Below are 13,576 nucleotides of genomic sequence, written 5' to 3' on the forward strand. Positions count from 1 at the left end.
CTAATTTTACCATCCCAGCTCACGGTTTGGCTACAAAGCATTTACCAGTGTTCAGGCACAGGCCTGGTAAATTCCACTCAGCTTCACCCCTTACAGGGGTTGCCTAAGGCTGTTTCACAAGACGCAAGAGATTAATCTCCAGTGGATCAGGGGAAGCAAAAGTAGGAGTTGGACCTCTGCAACTGCAAAGCACACAAGAAAAGGATTTGGGCCAAGTTTTCAGAGTTACATTTCTCTGAAGTCTTTCAGAGGAATCTTCTAACTAGCAGTAGGATAGTATGAATTTGGAAGTTTTTACAATGTGCTTTTACACCTTTTTTTCTTTTTCTTTTTCTTTTTTTTTTTTAACACATAGATTATCTTGAATGACCGGACAATTGATGTGAAACAGGATTTCACTTTTGGGATCAACCTAGCAAATGCTGCCCACCCCTGTGTGACCTCACCATGTGCAAATGGAGGCACCTGCGTTCCCAAGAAGGAGAGCTATGAATGTGACTGTCCCCTGGGCTTTGATGGGCAGCATTGCCAAAAAGGTAAAAATGGCTGGATATCAACCCAGGGATCTGGAGCTGATCACAAAAATAAGGAAGATTTAGCATCTACAACTGCTGCTGTACACATGCCTTTAAGTAGAAGCCCTGGAGGCCAGAGCTCCCCTTTCATCTGTGCTCTTTCCATGTATCTGCAGAAGAATTTTTTTTGTTATTTAGGAGTGTGGTAGCAGTTATCCCAGCACCATATGTGGGGCTAGGATCCATAGACACCAACCTGGTATCTGGTTGCTTGTGGTGAGCAGCACTGAGCAGTAACACTTCATACACTTCATTCCCTAATTGTGCAGTGCTGTGCAAAGGGGGAATTCCTGCCAGGGTCCTCCAGCCAGCAGTTATGTTACATCCAGAAGCATGAGCGTGGATAACCCTTGTAATTTTATCCTCCATGCAGCTGACAGCAAACTCTCTTCTCACACATGGAAAGGTCTGCTCCTGGTTTAGATACCGACTACTCTGATGGAGATTTCACCATCTGCAGAGATCCTGCCTTGGTGGGGCAAAGGAGACCACCAAGGAGGAAGACTCATTCACATGCACATTACTTTCTTTTCTTCAGAGCCGCTGTAAATAGTTGAAACCTTAGATTCAGGGAAGGGGTAAGATTGCAAGTGCTTAGAAAGTATGCTTTGGGTTATTCCACTAGATGGAGTAGTTTCACTTCTCTCAAGCTTGATCTTTAAAAATTCCTGAGGGAAGGTTTGGTAATGTAACAGTAAACTCGGTTCAAAAGAACTGGCTGACATTATTGTCTTCACCCACTGTTTCATTTCTCACAGTCATAAACTTCAAAGTTAAATGTAGTGCTTTTGGTTGAATTGTGATTAATAGATTGGCCTTTTCTTCAAAACAGACAATATCTTAGAACAAAAGCATTATGTTAAAATGCAATGCAAGAAATCCCTTTTTTTATGTTGTTTATGTGGTCTAACTAAGAGCTGAAACAACGTCAGTTACCCTGACGTTTTTGTAGGTAGGCAGGAGAATTGGGATTTTGACTCTCTAGGTATGTGCAGGGTGCTAAATTGCTGCCTTCGAGATGGTATCTGCAGCTGTACAGGCACATCTCCCAAGGCAGTCAGTCAAGGGAGTGCTTTGCAGCCTGGTGTGTGACTGCCTGGCTGTCTGGTGAGCAGTGTTTGGGCTGCAGCTCCTCAGCTCTGCTCAGCTCCTGGTCTGTGCTGAGCCCAGGGAGCAGTAGCTCCAGCAGTGGTGCCACTTGGGTGGCGTGTCCTACCTGTTGTCATCTCAGTGGGTGTCCAGGCTTTCAGAGACAGTCTGAAGCACCTTTTGCCTATGTCTTAGCCAGATCTTGGGTGCTGCTTCCTATGTGAATCCAATCTATATTCATTTTTAGGAGTGTCCAAAAACATGAACCACCTGGTTTCTGTTCCTCCTACCTGAGGCTCCTGTTCCGGTGCAATTCAACCTCCCTGAACTTGTGCAGCCTCAGCTGCCACCCAGAATTGAAGGGTTTTCTGATAGATGTGCGAAGAGCTTATAGGTTGATCCTGAACCTCAGTCCATGACAGCCTTGATGAGAAACAGATTCCTAAAAATAATCCTTACCTGTGTCTCTCTTGGGGTGTAGACATGGTTGAGGTGAGATGCATGTCCGTGTCCACTTCTTCCACGACAGGGTTTTGGTTAATGCACTCAGAAGATACCTGAGGTGAAGGTGCTGTCTCCATCCTTCTTGGTGGTAGGCTGCTGTGAAAAACCCTAAAAAGCAAAGTGCTTGTGAGGGACTGCACCTCATTCTTCGAAATTAAACACACTACTTAAAAACTCAAGTAATGCTGGTATGAGATATAAGAGATATTGATTCATATTGTAATGGATCATCAACTGAAGATTCAATAGAATTTTTGATGGTATTGCTAGGTTTTATATCTTCTGTCCAAGCTTGGGGGATGCTTTATACTTTAACTACAAATGAAATAGAACAGCAAACTCTAATTTTCCCTTGGTTAGAGCAGATCCCTGGGTAAAACCTGGTGAGTCACTGGATTTAAGAAGCAGGACTAGCAGGAGGATTTGCTGCTGGTCCCACCTTTGTGTGTTTTGAGCAGACAAATATAGATACTTGGAGCAAACCAATAATGAAAAAATACTGTCTTCACAGGTGATTGTAGTCACTTATGAAAATGGTAGGTGGGAGATTACACATTTGCAGAAAAGTGAGCATGAAATTGAATTTAAGGAGATTTTAATGTTTTAGAATAATAAACCGAGAATGTTCTTGTTTTGTTTTGTGCTGACTCACTGCAGAGTGTGGAAGTTACTGCCTAAACAGTAAGTACTGCAAATTATGTGAAAACTGCTCTGTCATTGTGTGTTTGTCTGAATGCTGGGTTTCCATTAAGCTTGGCAAGTTTCTGTCATTAAGCAAAAATATTTTCTAAGGTTATATAGTACTTCCTTAAGCATCGTGTTGTTGGTATTTCAAACTGCTTCCAAAACATTTGCCAAGCTCAGAACAGTGGCTGTAGAGCTGGTCCCTGTGTTCGAAGAACAGAGGGGCCAGGCAGCTGGCTGAGGGTTTTGTGGTGTGACCTCAGTTGCCCTGCAGTCCAGAGGTCACTCCTGCTTGTCATGAGAGCTTTGGTGCTTGTCTGCTGAAATGTGATGAGCAAAGAATGGAGGTGTTTAGTCCTAGAACTCCTTACTGGTCCTGCTGCCTTCCAGCTGCAAAGATCCTGTCTGCATCGAGGGTACTGCTAAAATTTGCTTGTTTTTCTGTGCTTAGATTCAGTGAAACAAACAACAGCAAGCAGAGGAAAATGCCCATTAAGCTCTCTAGAGGAAATCAAAGTACTCTGGTACAGGCAAGGGCTGCAGCAGGACATGGGCACCTTCCCCTGCTGAAGGCAGGAGCAGTGGGGCTCTAGTGCAGGATGTGATGGGGGAACAAGGGCTCCTTTCATGCTCTGCTGCCATCAGAGGCTGTCCAGTGCAGGAAGTGTCAGTCCTGGTGAAGAATGTTTGGCCAGTGTAACACAACTTTTGCAATCTTCCAATTATGTTGGCAGACTGCAGGCTGGACATGGCCTGTGGTTGTTTCTTTAGACACATTAGGCAGCTTTCCTGATTTCACTATGGATGAAAACAGCAATTTGTCACTATCTAAAATTCTCAGTCTTGGCACCTAGAGATAAATTTTGTACTGCTGTTGCTGGCTGCCAGACTGCACCAGTTGTTGCATATCTGTGTCACAGTGAGCTCTAAAAGCCCAGTCAGACCCTGTGTTGCATAAAGAAAGCAAATATCCTTGCCCTGGAAAGCTTGAAATTTATATAGATGGGATTAGCTGTGGGTTGGAGGGATTATTCCTCAGTAAGAAAATAGGATGAAGGCATCTATTTTAAGTAATTTATACAGCTAGCTTGTATTAATACAGAGGTCAATTATGGGAGATTAACAAACTGTAGGATGCTCAGTCAAAAAAAAATTTGTTTGGGCTGGTCCTCATAGCCTGGTGAAGGGTTCTGTATAGAAGGGATGTTCTGTGATTTATGTCACACAGCTGAGTTATTTTGCCAAAGTCTTCTCTGTGAGCAGCAGTGCACCAACACCAGTTCTGGCTGCAGTACTTGCCACCATCCCAACCATACACCATCAGAGTACCTGGGGCTGTCCCTAGAGAAATGCTACATGGGGAATGCAGGAAACAACCCCCAAGACTGCACTGCAGTGTTGAATACACCAGTATGCCATGCAGCCTTTAGCATAGTCCCAGCTGTTTTCTAAAGTGGCCTGGGACTCTGGACTCTCTAACTCCTCCTGGACGTAGCCTGGCCCCACACTGCACCGCAGGGGTGAGCTCAGAGCAGGCAGCAGCCACTGTGCAGTCACACACACTGAAAGAGAAAACAAGGAGTTCACAGGTTGTCTGTGTTGCCTCAGCCTCCCTTTGCAGGGTGAGAGGTCCCTAATGTGCTCTGCATATGGTGCTCTGTTAGCAGCTGGGGAGGAGTTTTTTGGTGTATAAACAAAGGTGGCTAATGCATAAGTTTTGGCAGGAGGGAGCGTTGGACCACATGGAGAATCAAGGAGTGTGGAAACTGGGGTAAAGAGAAAATTTGCAATATTTTCCCAATACTTCATGATTTTCTGCACTAACGTTTGTGGTGGAGCAATACATTAGGCTCCTGACATGGAGGCTCTAAGTAGAGGAACTGTCAGCTATTTAAACTGCCTTAACTACTGCCCCTACGTTTAGGCAAAATCTGGCAAAACTTTTTTGCAAATCTGTGTGGGTTCAGCTCAGTTCTGTGCCACTGGCAGGTACCTACCACTGCAGGAGTAAATCAGCAGAAGAGTCTTGTCTCTTTTTTTCCTTCCATTCCCAAGTCAGCTATCTGACACTCATCTTCATTCTTTGTATTTACTTCTCAGCCATTACAGAAGCAATTGAAATCCCACAATTTATTGGTCGCAGTTACCTCACATATGATAATCCAGATATCCTGAAAAGGTAATGTATCTTCTGTGGACCTAAGTACAGTAATTTCATTATTACAAGCCGCACTGAGTATAGGCCGCATCTCCGGGTGTTGGCAACATTTCGTTCTTTGTCCGTAAATAAGCCGCACCTGATTATAAGCCGCTCTGTTGTTCGCAGTGAGGACCCGCATGCAACAAAGTTGCCAAATACTAACAGAACCGCAGTAGGGCGGGGTTTACTGGCTCAGCTCGGGCCGTGAGGGCTTAGCCTGCTCGGGGCTGCCGACGGGGCCAGGTGGCCCAGCTCGGTGGGGCCGCTCGGCGGGGCTGCTTGGGGCCAGACGCCGCTACAGCTGGGCTCGCTCGCCCCGGCTCGGCACTGCCCCGCTGGGGCAGGCAGGGACGGAGCCTTGCCGGCTCCCGCGGCGGTGGCGGCAGGTGGGGATGGAGCCTCCCCACTCCTGTGGCGGCAGGCGGGGATGGAGCCTGCCTGCTCCTGCGGCAGCGGCAGGCGGGGGCAGGAGCCCCCCGCCTCCCCCCTAGGCTGCAGGGATGGCAACACAGAGCCCCCGCCTCTTGCCCAGGCTGCACTGCCTGAAGGAGGGAGCCCCCCACCTCCCCCCACCGTGCTGCCAGCACAGAGCCCGTCTCCACCCGCTGTGCAGCAGAGTAACCAATTTGTAACAATCGTGCAATCCCAAGTTTTACTGGCAGGTGCTCAGCTCGGCACCTCGGCTGCACTTCTGGGGTTGGAAATTTCAGAAAATTTTTCACATGTTAGCCACTCCTGAGTGTAAGCCGCATTTCTGGGGTGGGAGCAAAAATTTAGTCAAAATGGTGCGGCTTGTAATCATAAAATTACTGTACTCTGTTTCTTACATGTATAATGTTAGGAGCCTTATGTGAGAGAGTGTAGTACATTTACATATTTATGTTGTATTTATATATTTCTAACTATATTTATGTATTTCTAACTAATATTTCTAACTATTTATGCCATAATTTTAAATTTCAGGGGAAAATACATTTTAAATGCATGTCCTTGTGGCTTAGTTTGTTGCATTTGAGCATCTTGCAGCCTGTCAAGAAATAGCACCTGGATGCCTGGCATGGAGAGGGACTGATTCTTCCCTGAGGGCAAAGAACAAACATACAGAGCTTGTGTCTCAAAAGAGACTAAAGGACCTTAACTCCTTTTTAACTCTTCTTTAGACTAACATTTAGATTCTCATAGGTACTTTTTTGACTGCTCTGTACCCTAGAACATCCCCACATTCCAGTAAATGTTAGCTTGTTTAAACAAATTCCTCAATCTAGCTTTATTTCAGCCATGAGTAGAGAAAGGTTCACCAGTGTCCTCACCTGCCATTTGATGCCTCTCACTTACTGGGAGTTTCTGATTTGCCCTTCTTATGCTTCTTCCACTGGCTTTTGAGGGCATCGCATCTGCTGGGCATTTTCAAAACCTGCTTTTTTGGGCTGGATTTCACACTAGGCTAGAGGAGAAAAAGGATTTTTTTCTTTTTTATGTAGAATAACCTAGCAGCTATTGTGTTTGGAATTCCGGAGAGATGAGTTAAGTTTCCCTACTCTGAAATTATGGAATTGGGGATGTGAACCAAAGTCCTTCACAAGTCAGCATGTAAACGAATTGCAGGAGAATAACCCACCAGGCCAGCAGAGAATAAATATGTTTTTATGTTTATGTTTTTTTGAAAGAAGATTTGCACAATTTAGTATTTTACTATTATTTCCTTCTTCTACATTAAACAGGGTATCAGGAACAAGAACAAATGTGTTCATGAGGTTTAAAACTACAATGAAGGAAGGCCTTTTGATGTGGAGGGGAAACAGTCCCATGCGACCTAACAGTGATTTCATCTCTCTAGGCCTTCAGGAGGGAGCATTGATATTCAGGTAAACTTTCTCTCCCTTGTTTGTGTAGCACACAGGGCTCAAAGGAGCTGCTACAGCACATACAGTGCACTTGATCCTTGGCACAGTGTGAGACACTCTCAAAGTTTTTCTTTGCTGTCTGGGAAAGGATGTAATGATTTACTAAAATATGAGTATTGGTCTAGTACCGATACTCAACTGTGATGGACAAAAGACGCTCTGACAATTTAAAGTTAGAAAGTGAATGTTTATTCAGCGCTGGGCAGCAGCGTGGGGTAGCCCCCTAATAAGCACTGCAAAATTACAGGTGGTCACAGAGTCTATTTATTAACAAAAGGTTTAAATAAATACATATTCATAATACCAGCCCCTCCCATCCCCTGCTTCCCATGGTAATTAACTTGAATGGCTATTAAGCACGCATGGTTGGCTTCTTGAATTAAGTCTGGGGTCGTTTTTGTGGGGAGGGGTCCTAAAAGTAGGAAGTAAGGCGAGTCTTCCTCATCCTGAACTTTTAACCCTTTTCTATTAATGACAATACAAATGATTTCTGGGGATATTCCAGTTTTTCAAAGAATGGGTTTCTGGTTGCGATTGTTCGTGCTTCTTCAGGCCTACCTACCAGTTTTGTCTTTTCCCATTGTAAGCACAGCTGAGCAAACATGAGATGACAGACAATCAATCAATTATTTAAGTTTACCTAAAATCTTAATTTTTCTAATATTATGTTTCAGTAAGTTGAAGAGGTAATGTGCTGCAAAATTTGCATCACTCCTCCTTCCCAATTTTTCAAGCGTCAAGGCTTTATTCTGATTTTCTGAAAGTTTTCTGAGCAGGGTAGGGCTGGCAGGGATCGAGGATAAACTTTGGTGGTGCCAGTACTCACTGTGGGCTCACTCTTTGCCAGGCAGTGCACACAGGGGCCGGGCTTCCACCACCTCAAACCCCCAAATATCCAGCCCTGTGACACACACACACAGCTGTCACCATACCTTGTTTCTGCCACCATCCACAGAATCACTTAATTGACCAGTGATACCACTGTGAAAATGGTGAAACTGGGGAGTATTAGGAAATGCTGGGGTCTTGCTCCAGAATCTCTTCCTTGCAAACACTCAGGCAGACCAAAAACTGTGCAAGTTGTTGTGTGGTGCTTTTTTGGCACTCCTCTGTTTTGAAAGCCTTGTGTTTCCTCGCAGTGCTCCTTTAGGTTGTGTGAGACGAATACTGAAACAGCAAACTACAGATGCCATCACTATTGTGGACTGATGTGAGGCATTATCAATCATGTGGCAGAGAGTTTATTATTTAAGCTAATTTTTTTTTACTTAACTGGCTGTTCTTAGCTATCATGGATGTATAGATAAGTTACAAGTTTGTATTTAAATTATTTTCTTTTAAGTGCTCTTATAAATGTGATTTATCAGTGGCTAACTTGGCAAAAACTCCTAGTTTCCTCATTAATTTATAAACAAGGAACTGACTCTGTGGAAGTGGTGCATTTTTTAGATGTCTTTGGGAGGGACTGTCTTTCCAAGATGCGTGGTAGTAAGTGGCCACTCTATCTATTCTGTTTCCAAAGCACCCCACAATTTTTATTAGGTTGTTGCTCTTCCCCAGGGATGAAGGTAGTCAAAGGCTTTAGACCAAAAAATTTTACTGAAATATTTGTGCCTTCCACATTCATTTAGGAAGGTGAAAAATTAAGCTGTCAAAATAAAACCCTCATAAGCAATCACTGCTTACTGAAGGGGAGCATCAAAGAAGATGGTGAAAGGACAAAAGCAGAAAAAAGAATCATTCTGAAAGGTTGATCCTCATGCTAGATTTTCATCTTTTGAGAGGTGAAGTCAAGAGCCTATCAGGGATGTGAATTGATCAGAAGAATTTTCCTGCAGCCCAAGTTTAGATGTCTATGTTGTGATCCAATTTGAAATCCAAAGCAACTTTTACTTTCACGTTTTCTATAGCCTTATTCCCTGTACAGTGTACCTACTGCTATAAATTATTTATGTTGCTCCCTGCTCCTGTCGAAGGTGATTTCTCTGCTGTAGGGGGATAGCTTTTGTAGAGGGATTCATTAGGGATATGAGTCTCATTTCTGTTATCAAAGGTCTAACATTTTGATGCAATCCGGAACACCCAAGTCCTCTTTTTGTTTTTGACCTAGGCTGATATCTACATCCTGGGTAAAAGGGGGTGCTTGCTTGAGACTCATTTAAACCCGTGGAGAGGAAACAAATTTAGGGTAACCAATCTGCTCTGGGCAGCTCACAGTTTATTGTGCTGTTCTTGAGAATCTCGTCCTGAATTCATTCCGTGGCCATGAGTTCATTCCATGTTCAGTCTCTTTAGAAGGGATAGTGATGTTGGCTTTAATCCCTCCTGCTTGGTGCAGGCTGAAGTCCAGCAGCAGCTACTTCATCCTGAGCACTCAATACCTCACTGTGCTGTAGCAGTTACTTCTCTTTTGTTAAGGTTGGCCCAAACTTCAGGGACCCAGAAATTAAGATGCCTGAAGTGTAAACATGATAGGGACATTACATCTGCTGAGTAATTTTAGTAGAAACAAATACAAAGAAATAGACTGGCAGCTGAAACAGCTGCATTTATTAGACTTCATCTTTTCTAACATCACAGGTCTCAACCTTCCTTATTTTTCAGATGATTTGTAGATCTGTTATAGATCACATGCTTATTTGCTCTTGTAAAAATTTATTAACCGTGTTTGCAACTTCCCACTGCTGTCTCTCATTGGGCCAAAGGTCTGTAGATCACTGCCCTTCATAATCCTCTGCTTTGGGGGAGAATGGCCATGCAGACCCTCTTCTTGCTCCCACGGGAAGGTGGTGATGGTACCCATTCTGACTCAGGGAGTTTTGCTTGTCCGTGAGACTGACTTTGCAAAATAAGAGTACTGCTGCTGGGACTCCAAATGACTCCACTGGTTGCCCCAAAATCCAAGCCAAAAGGGAGTAAGGACGCCTGAGCAACTTGGCAGGCAGCCAGTCCTTTCAAGGAGGGCAGTAACATTCCAATGTTTTTAATTATAGCTACAATTTGGGCAGTGGCATTGCTTCCATCACGGTGAACGGCTCTTTCAGCGACGGCCGGTGGCACCGAGTCAAAGCTGTCAGGTACGTGGGCAGGCTTCACCTGGGAGCCACTTGGGAGCCACGCTGCCATTAAAGGTGCTGGCTGGCATGCCTGGGTGTGGGTGGGCTGTGCGTGAGCTCCACACTCACGCTTGGGAGTGGCACTGTTAGCTGTTTCAGGATGATGTACGCAAAGATTGCTGTGTTTGAGGTGGCAGTGCCAGCTCGGCACAGCTCAAGGCAGGCTGCCAAGGTCCTGCAGGGCTATTCTGGGCTGTGACAGACATTCTGTTAAACCCGTACCATTTCGGTTAGGAGTATTTTTCTTTAATGTCTGCATTTTAAAATTCCCTGGTGAGCATTTTGTGGGCTGGCACAAGCACTGGAGCACAGTGTAGCACACTGGAGACAGTGTAAACTTAGTTCTGCTGTTTGGGGGAGGTGCAAACATCTTGGAGTGTATATATAACTCATATTTATATCTCATTACCTCATGGGAGGCAACTGTGTCCAGCAGGGAAAGCATACATTCCTCTCTTCGTGAGAGGTTGATTCCCTGGAAATCACAGTCTGACATTTAGCCCAATTTGTTACCAAATTCAGTGAGAATAGAATCCCATCAAGTAGCTTTTCTGTCAATACTGTTATCGAGCATACAAAACTGCCTATGAGTAAGTTTTACCAGAGCTTTCCCATTTCTTCCCTGCTGTTGAAGCTTCTGCTGTTAGCTTTTAATATTACATTTGGTTTTCAACAGTAGATCAGAATGTGTCCATCCTCCTCTCGATTCTTTTTCAGCACTTTCTGCTCTGCAAATGTGTCCTGCACACTTTGCAGGTCTTTGGCATCTCTTTAAAAAATCCTAAAACCTGAAAAACCTGGATTGCCATTGTACGCTGTGTCTGTGGGGCTTCCTAGTTCCAAACCTTCACCATGAACCCTGCTAAACTCTGAGTGCCCAGGTCTCCTGGCGAGTGGAAGATGCTGCTGCTCCTCCTCCCATCCGATGGTAGGCTCTATGAATGAGAGTGATTTGCTTTTTGTTTCAGGGATGGACAGTCTGGCAAAGTAACTGTGGATGATTATGGTGCCAGGACCGGTAAATCCCCTGGGAAGATGAGGCAGTTAAATATCAGTGGAGATCTCTATGTAGGTGAGTGCTAATTATTCACATTCAGGACACAGATGAAAGGTCAGCTGCAAGGCAGGGCTTTCCAGCTCCAGCTCCTGGTGGAGGTGTCACACAGCAGCCTCTAGTCTGCTAGTCTCTAGTCTCTACTCTCTAGTCTAGTCTCTAGCCTGGTTTTTGTGAGGAGACCTCTCTGAGTGGGATGGGGAAATGGGTGTAAGAAGGGACGAGCACTGTGAGAGGTGGTACATGGGAAACACCAAGATGCAGCTGGAAACCCCACACCTGGGCACATGCTTATTCACCTCTTACAATTTCTGCTACAAATAACTAGCGTCCTAGTTCTTATTCCCTCTGTAGTTTTAAGTGCATAAAATCGTTATTTAGAACAACACAGAGCAAACTATAAATTAAAATTCCCTTCTGAGGTGCACTAGGAATGGCATTGCTGGATGTGCAGCCTGCCAAGCAGGGGTAGATGGCCATGCTGGTGAAGTTTCTGACTGCCTTTCCCGCAGGTGGCATGAAGGAAATTGCCCTGCACACGAACCGGCAGTACCTGCGGGGGCTGGTGGGCTGCATCTCCCACCTCACGCTCTCCACTGACTACCACATCTCACTGGTGGAGGATGCTGCCAACGGGAAGAACATCAACACGTGTGGGACCAAGTGACAAGAGAGGAATCCCGGTGCTGAGGACCCGTCGTGTGCTTGTGTGTGTGGCTGAGCGAGAGCTGGCTGACGCAGTCCTCTGCGGCCGGACCGTGTTTGCCATCTGGGAAGGTGACAAAGCCAAAGGGAAACCCAAAAACAACAAAAAGAGGACACTTTTCCCTCTCATTCCCTCTCCTTTCCTGTTCTTTCCTGTCCAAATGAAACCAAGCATTTTGTGTATGAACCGTGCCCTCTATCCCTTAAGTGTTTAGTGAACGCTAAAGGTTCAGTGCAAATGGCAAAGTGTGATGTTACGAGTAGCTCAATGACTGTGTTTTGTGGTCCTTAGGTTATCTTTTGTAGTATCAGAGAAAGCAATCTTGAAACACCTGCAATTATCCCACCCTGCAGTGATCCAGTGACTGTGCTGTTCAGCAAATACACCATCGGGCAGCATATTTCTGCATCCACATGGAACAAGCAGTTCTCCTTACCACTCTGATTTAGCTAAATTATGTTTCATCCTGTGTAACAGGATAACAGTTACAATGACTGGTTTCAAAATATTGTTGTTTGTTGAGAAGGAAAGTTCTTACAAGTCTACTTTTTTATTACAAGCAACAAAAACAATGAACCAATTTTGTAGAAGTAATTTTATACTTGTCTATTTTTTATAGCAGCAGCAGACCTGCTTACATGGCATCACTTTTAACATCTACATCTACTATACAATTAGCTCTTTGCACACTTTCCTAAAAATAGAAAAGTGACCTGTGGCTTAATGTCTGTATTATACAGTTTTAATGGGGATATTTGTGAGTTATGACCAGTTTTACATTTGACTCTTTTTGTTCTGTAAATTTTGACAGTTTAAAATTGTACATGATGAAGCTTTCTTGTCTTAAACAGATTAAAAGATTAGGAAAAAAAAAAAAAGAGCAAATACTTGCTACTGTGGTATTATAATTTTTTTTTTTCTTAAGAAAAATGAGAAAAGGGATTGTGAGAGATCTTGGTCACAGTCCTCTTAAAATGTCATATCTCCTAGGCACTGGACCAGCACTTATGCAACCTTGATTGCCAAAGTATAATTAAAGCAGGCAAATAGAGTGCTTTTGAGATACTGGAAGAGTGGTCCAGAATTTCATAAATTGGAGATTTTTCTTCCTTAATTCTTTGTTCAAAGTGGATGAGTGAGCCTTTGAAGGGGTTGGGGGACAAAGGGAGACCAACCACGAAGCAGGGCACCCCACAGCCTGCCACATACCAGTGGTGGAGGAACCACAAACTTCCTCAGGGGCACAGGTTCGTCTGAATGCCTGTGGGCTGAAAGGACCTGATGTGGTGAAAACAATGTTGCATTTTTACTGTGCTCAGAGTGCTCCTGGCTCCCTGAGAGCTCACACACATTCCCTAGATTCATCCCACCTGCAGCAAATCTAGATAATGGTACAGGCAAATACCTGCCAAGGACACCTCAGCTGCTGTTCTGCATGCTAAAGGGACACCCTGATCTTGTAGGTGGAAGATCTTGTGCTCCTTGTAGATAAGGTAGCAGTGGTCAAAAACAAATGCAGGTACTTATTAGGAACAGAAAGTAAAAGAATCATACATGGTGGTGCCATCATGTGATATGCACCTGTGTTCCATCCCTTGTTCAAATGATGCTTCAGAAAAAAAAAGTCTGTAGAAGACACAGGCAGCTTGCAGAGGAGCTGGAGACACTCGGGCTCTCCTCCCAGGAGAAGCAATGTTAGTTTGGCCTGGGGAGCCCCATGGGGAAGGAGAAACTCTCTGTGGTT

The 13,576-nt window shown here is 44.5% G+C and overlaps 1 protein-coding gene across 4 annotated transcripts in view; it reads left to right on the forward strand.

Annotated features, from left to right (window-relative positions):
- Positions 1-12,658, forward strand: part of EGFLAM (EGF like, fibronectin type III and laminin G domains) — a 76,758-nt gene extending 64,100 nt beyond the window's left edge. For 2 of the 4 annotated variants that reach the window (XM_033086293.1, XM_033086295.1), the window contains exons 18-24: positions 356-536; positions 2,826-2,849; positions 4,953-5,031; positions 6,774-6,917; positions 9,950-10,033; positions 11,041-11,144; positions 11,639-12,658. In XM_033086293.1, coding sequence (XP_032942184.1) covers positions 356-536; positions 2,826-2,849; positions 4,953-5,031; positions 6,774-6,917; positions 9,950-10,033; positions 11,041-11,144; positions 11,639-11,793 — 771 coding nt within the window. In that variant the 3' untranslated portion in view covers positions 11,794-12,658. Of the gene's footprint in view, positions 1-355; positions 537-1,743; positions 2,705-2,825; positions 2,850-4,952; positions 5,032-6,773; positions 6,918-9,949; positions 10,034-11,040; positions 11,145-11,638 lie in introns of those variants that run through there. The other 2 variants (XM_033086296.2, XM_033086294.1) reach the window with 2 other exon arrangements.
- The last annotated feature ends 918 nt before the right edge of the window (positions 12,659-13,576 follow it).

Source organism: Catharus ustulatus, chromosome Z (genome assembly GCF_009819885.2).
Source record: "Catharus ustulatus isolate bCatUst1 chromosome Z, bCatUst1.pri.v2, whole genome shotgun sequence".
Classification (NCBI taxonomy): Eukaryota; Metazoa; Chordata; class Aves; order Passeriformes; family Turdidae; genus Catharus; species Catharus ustulatus.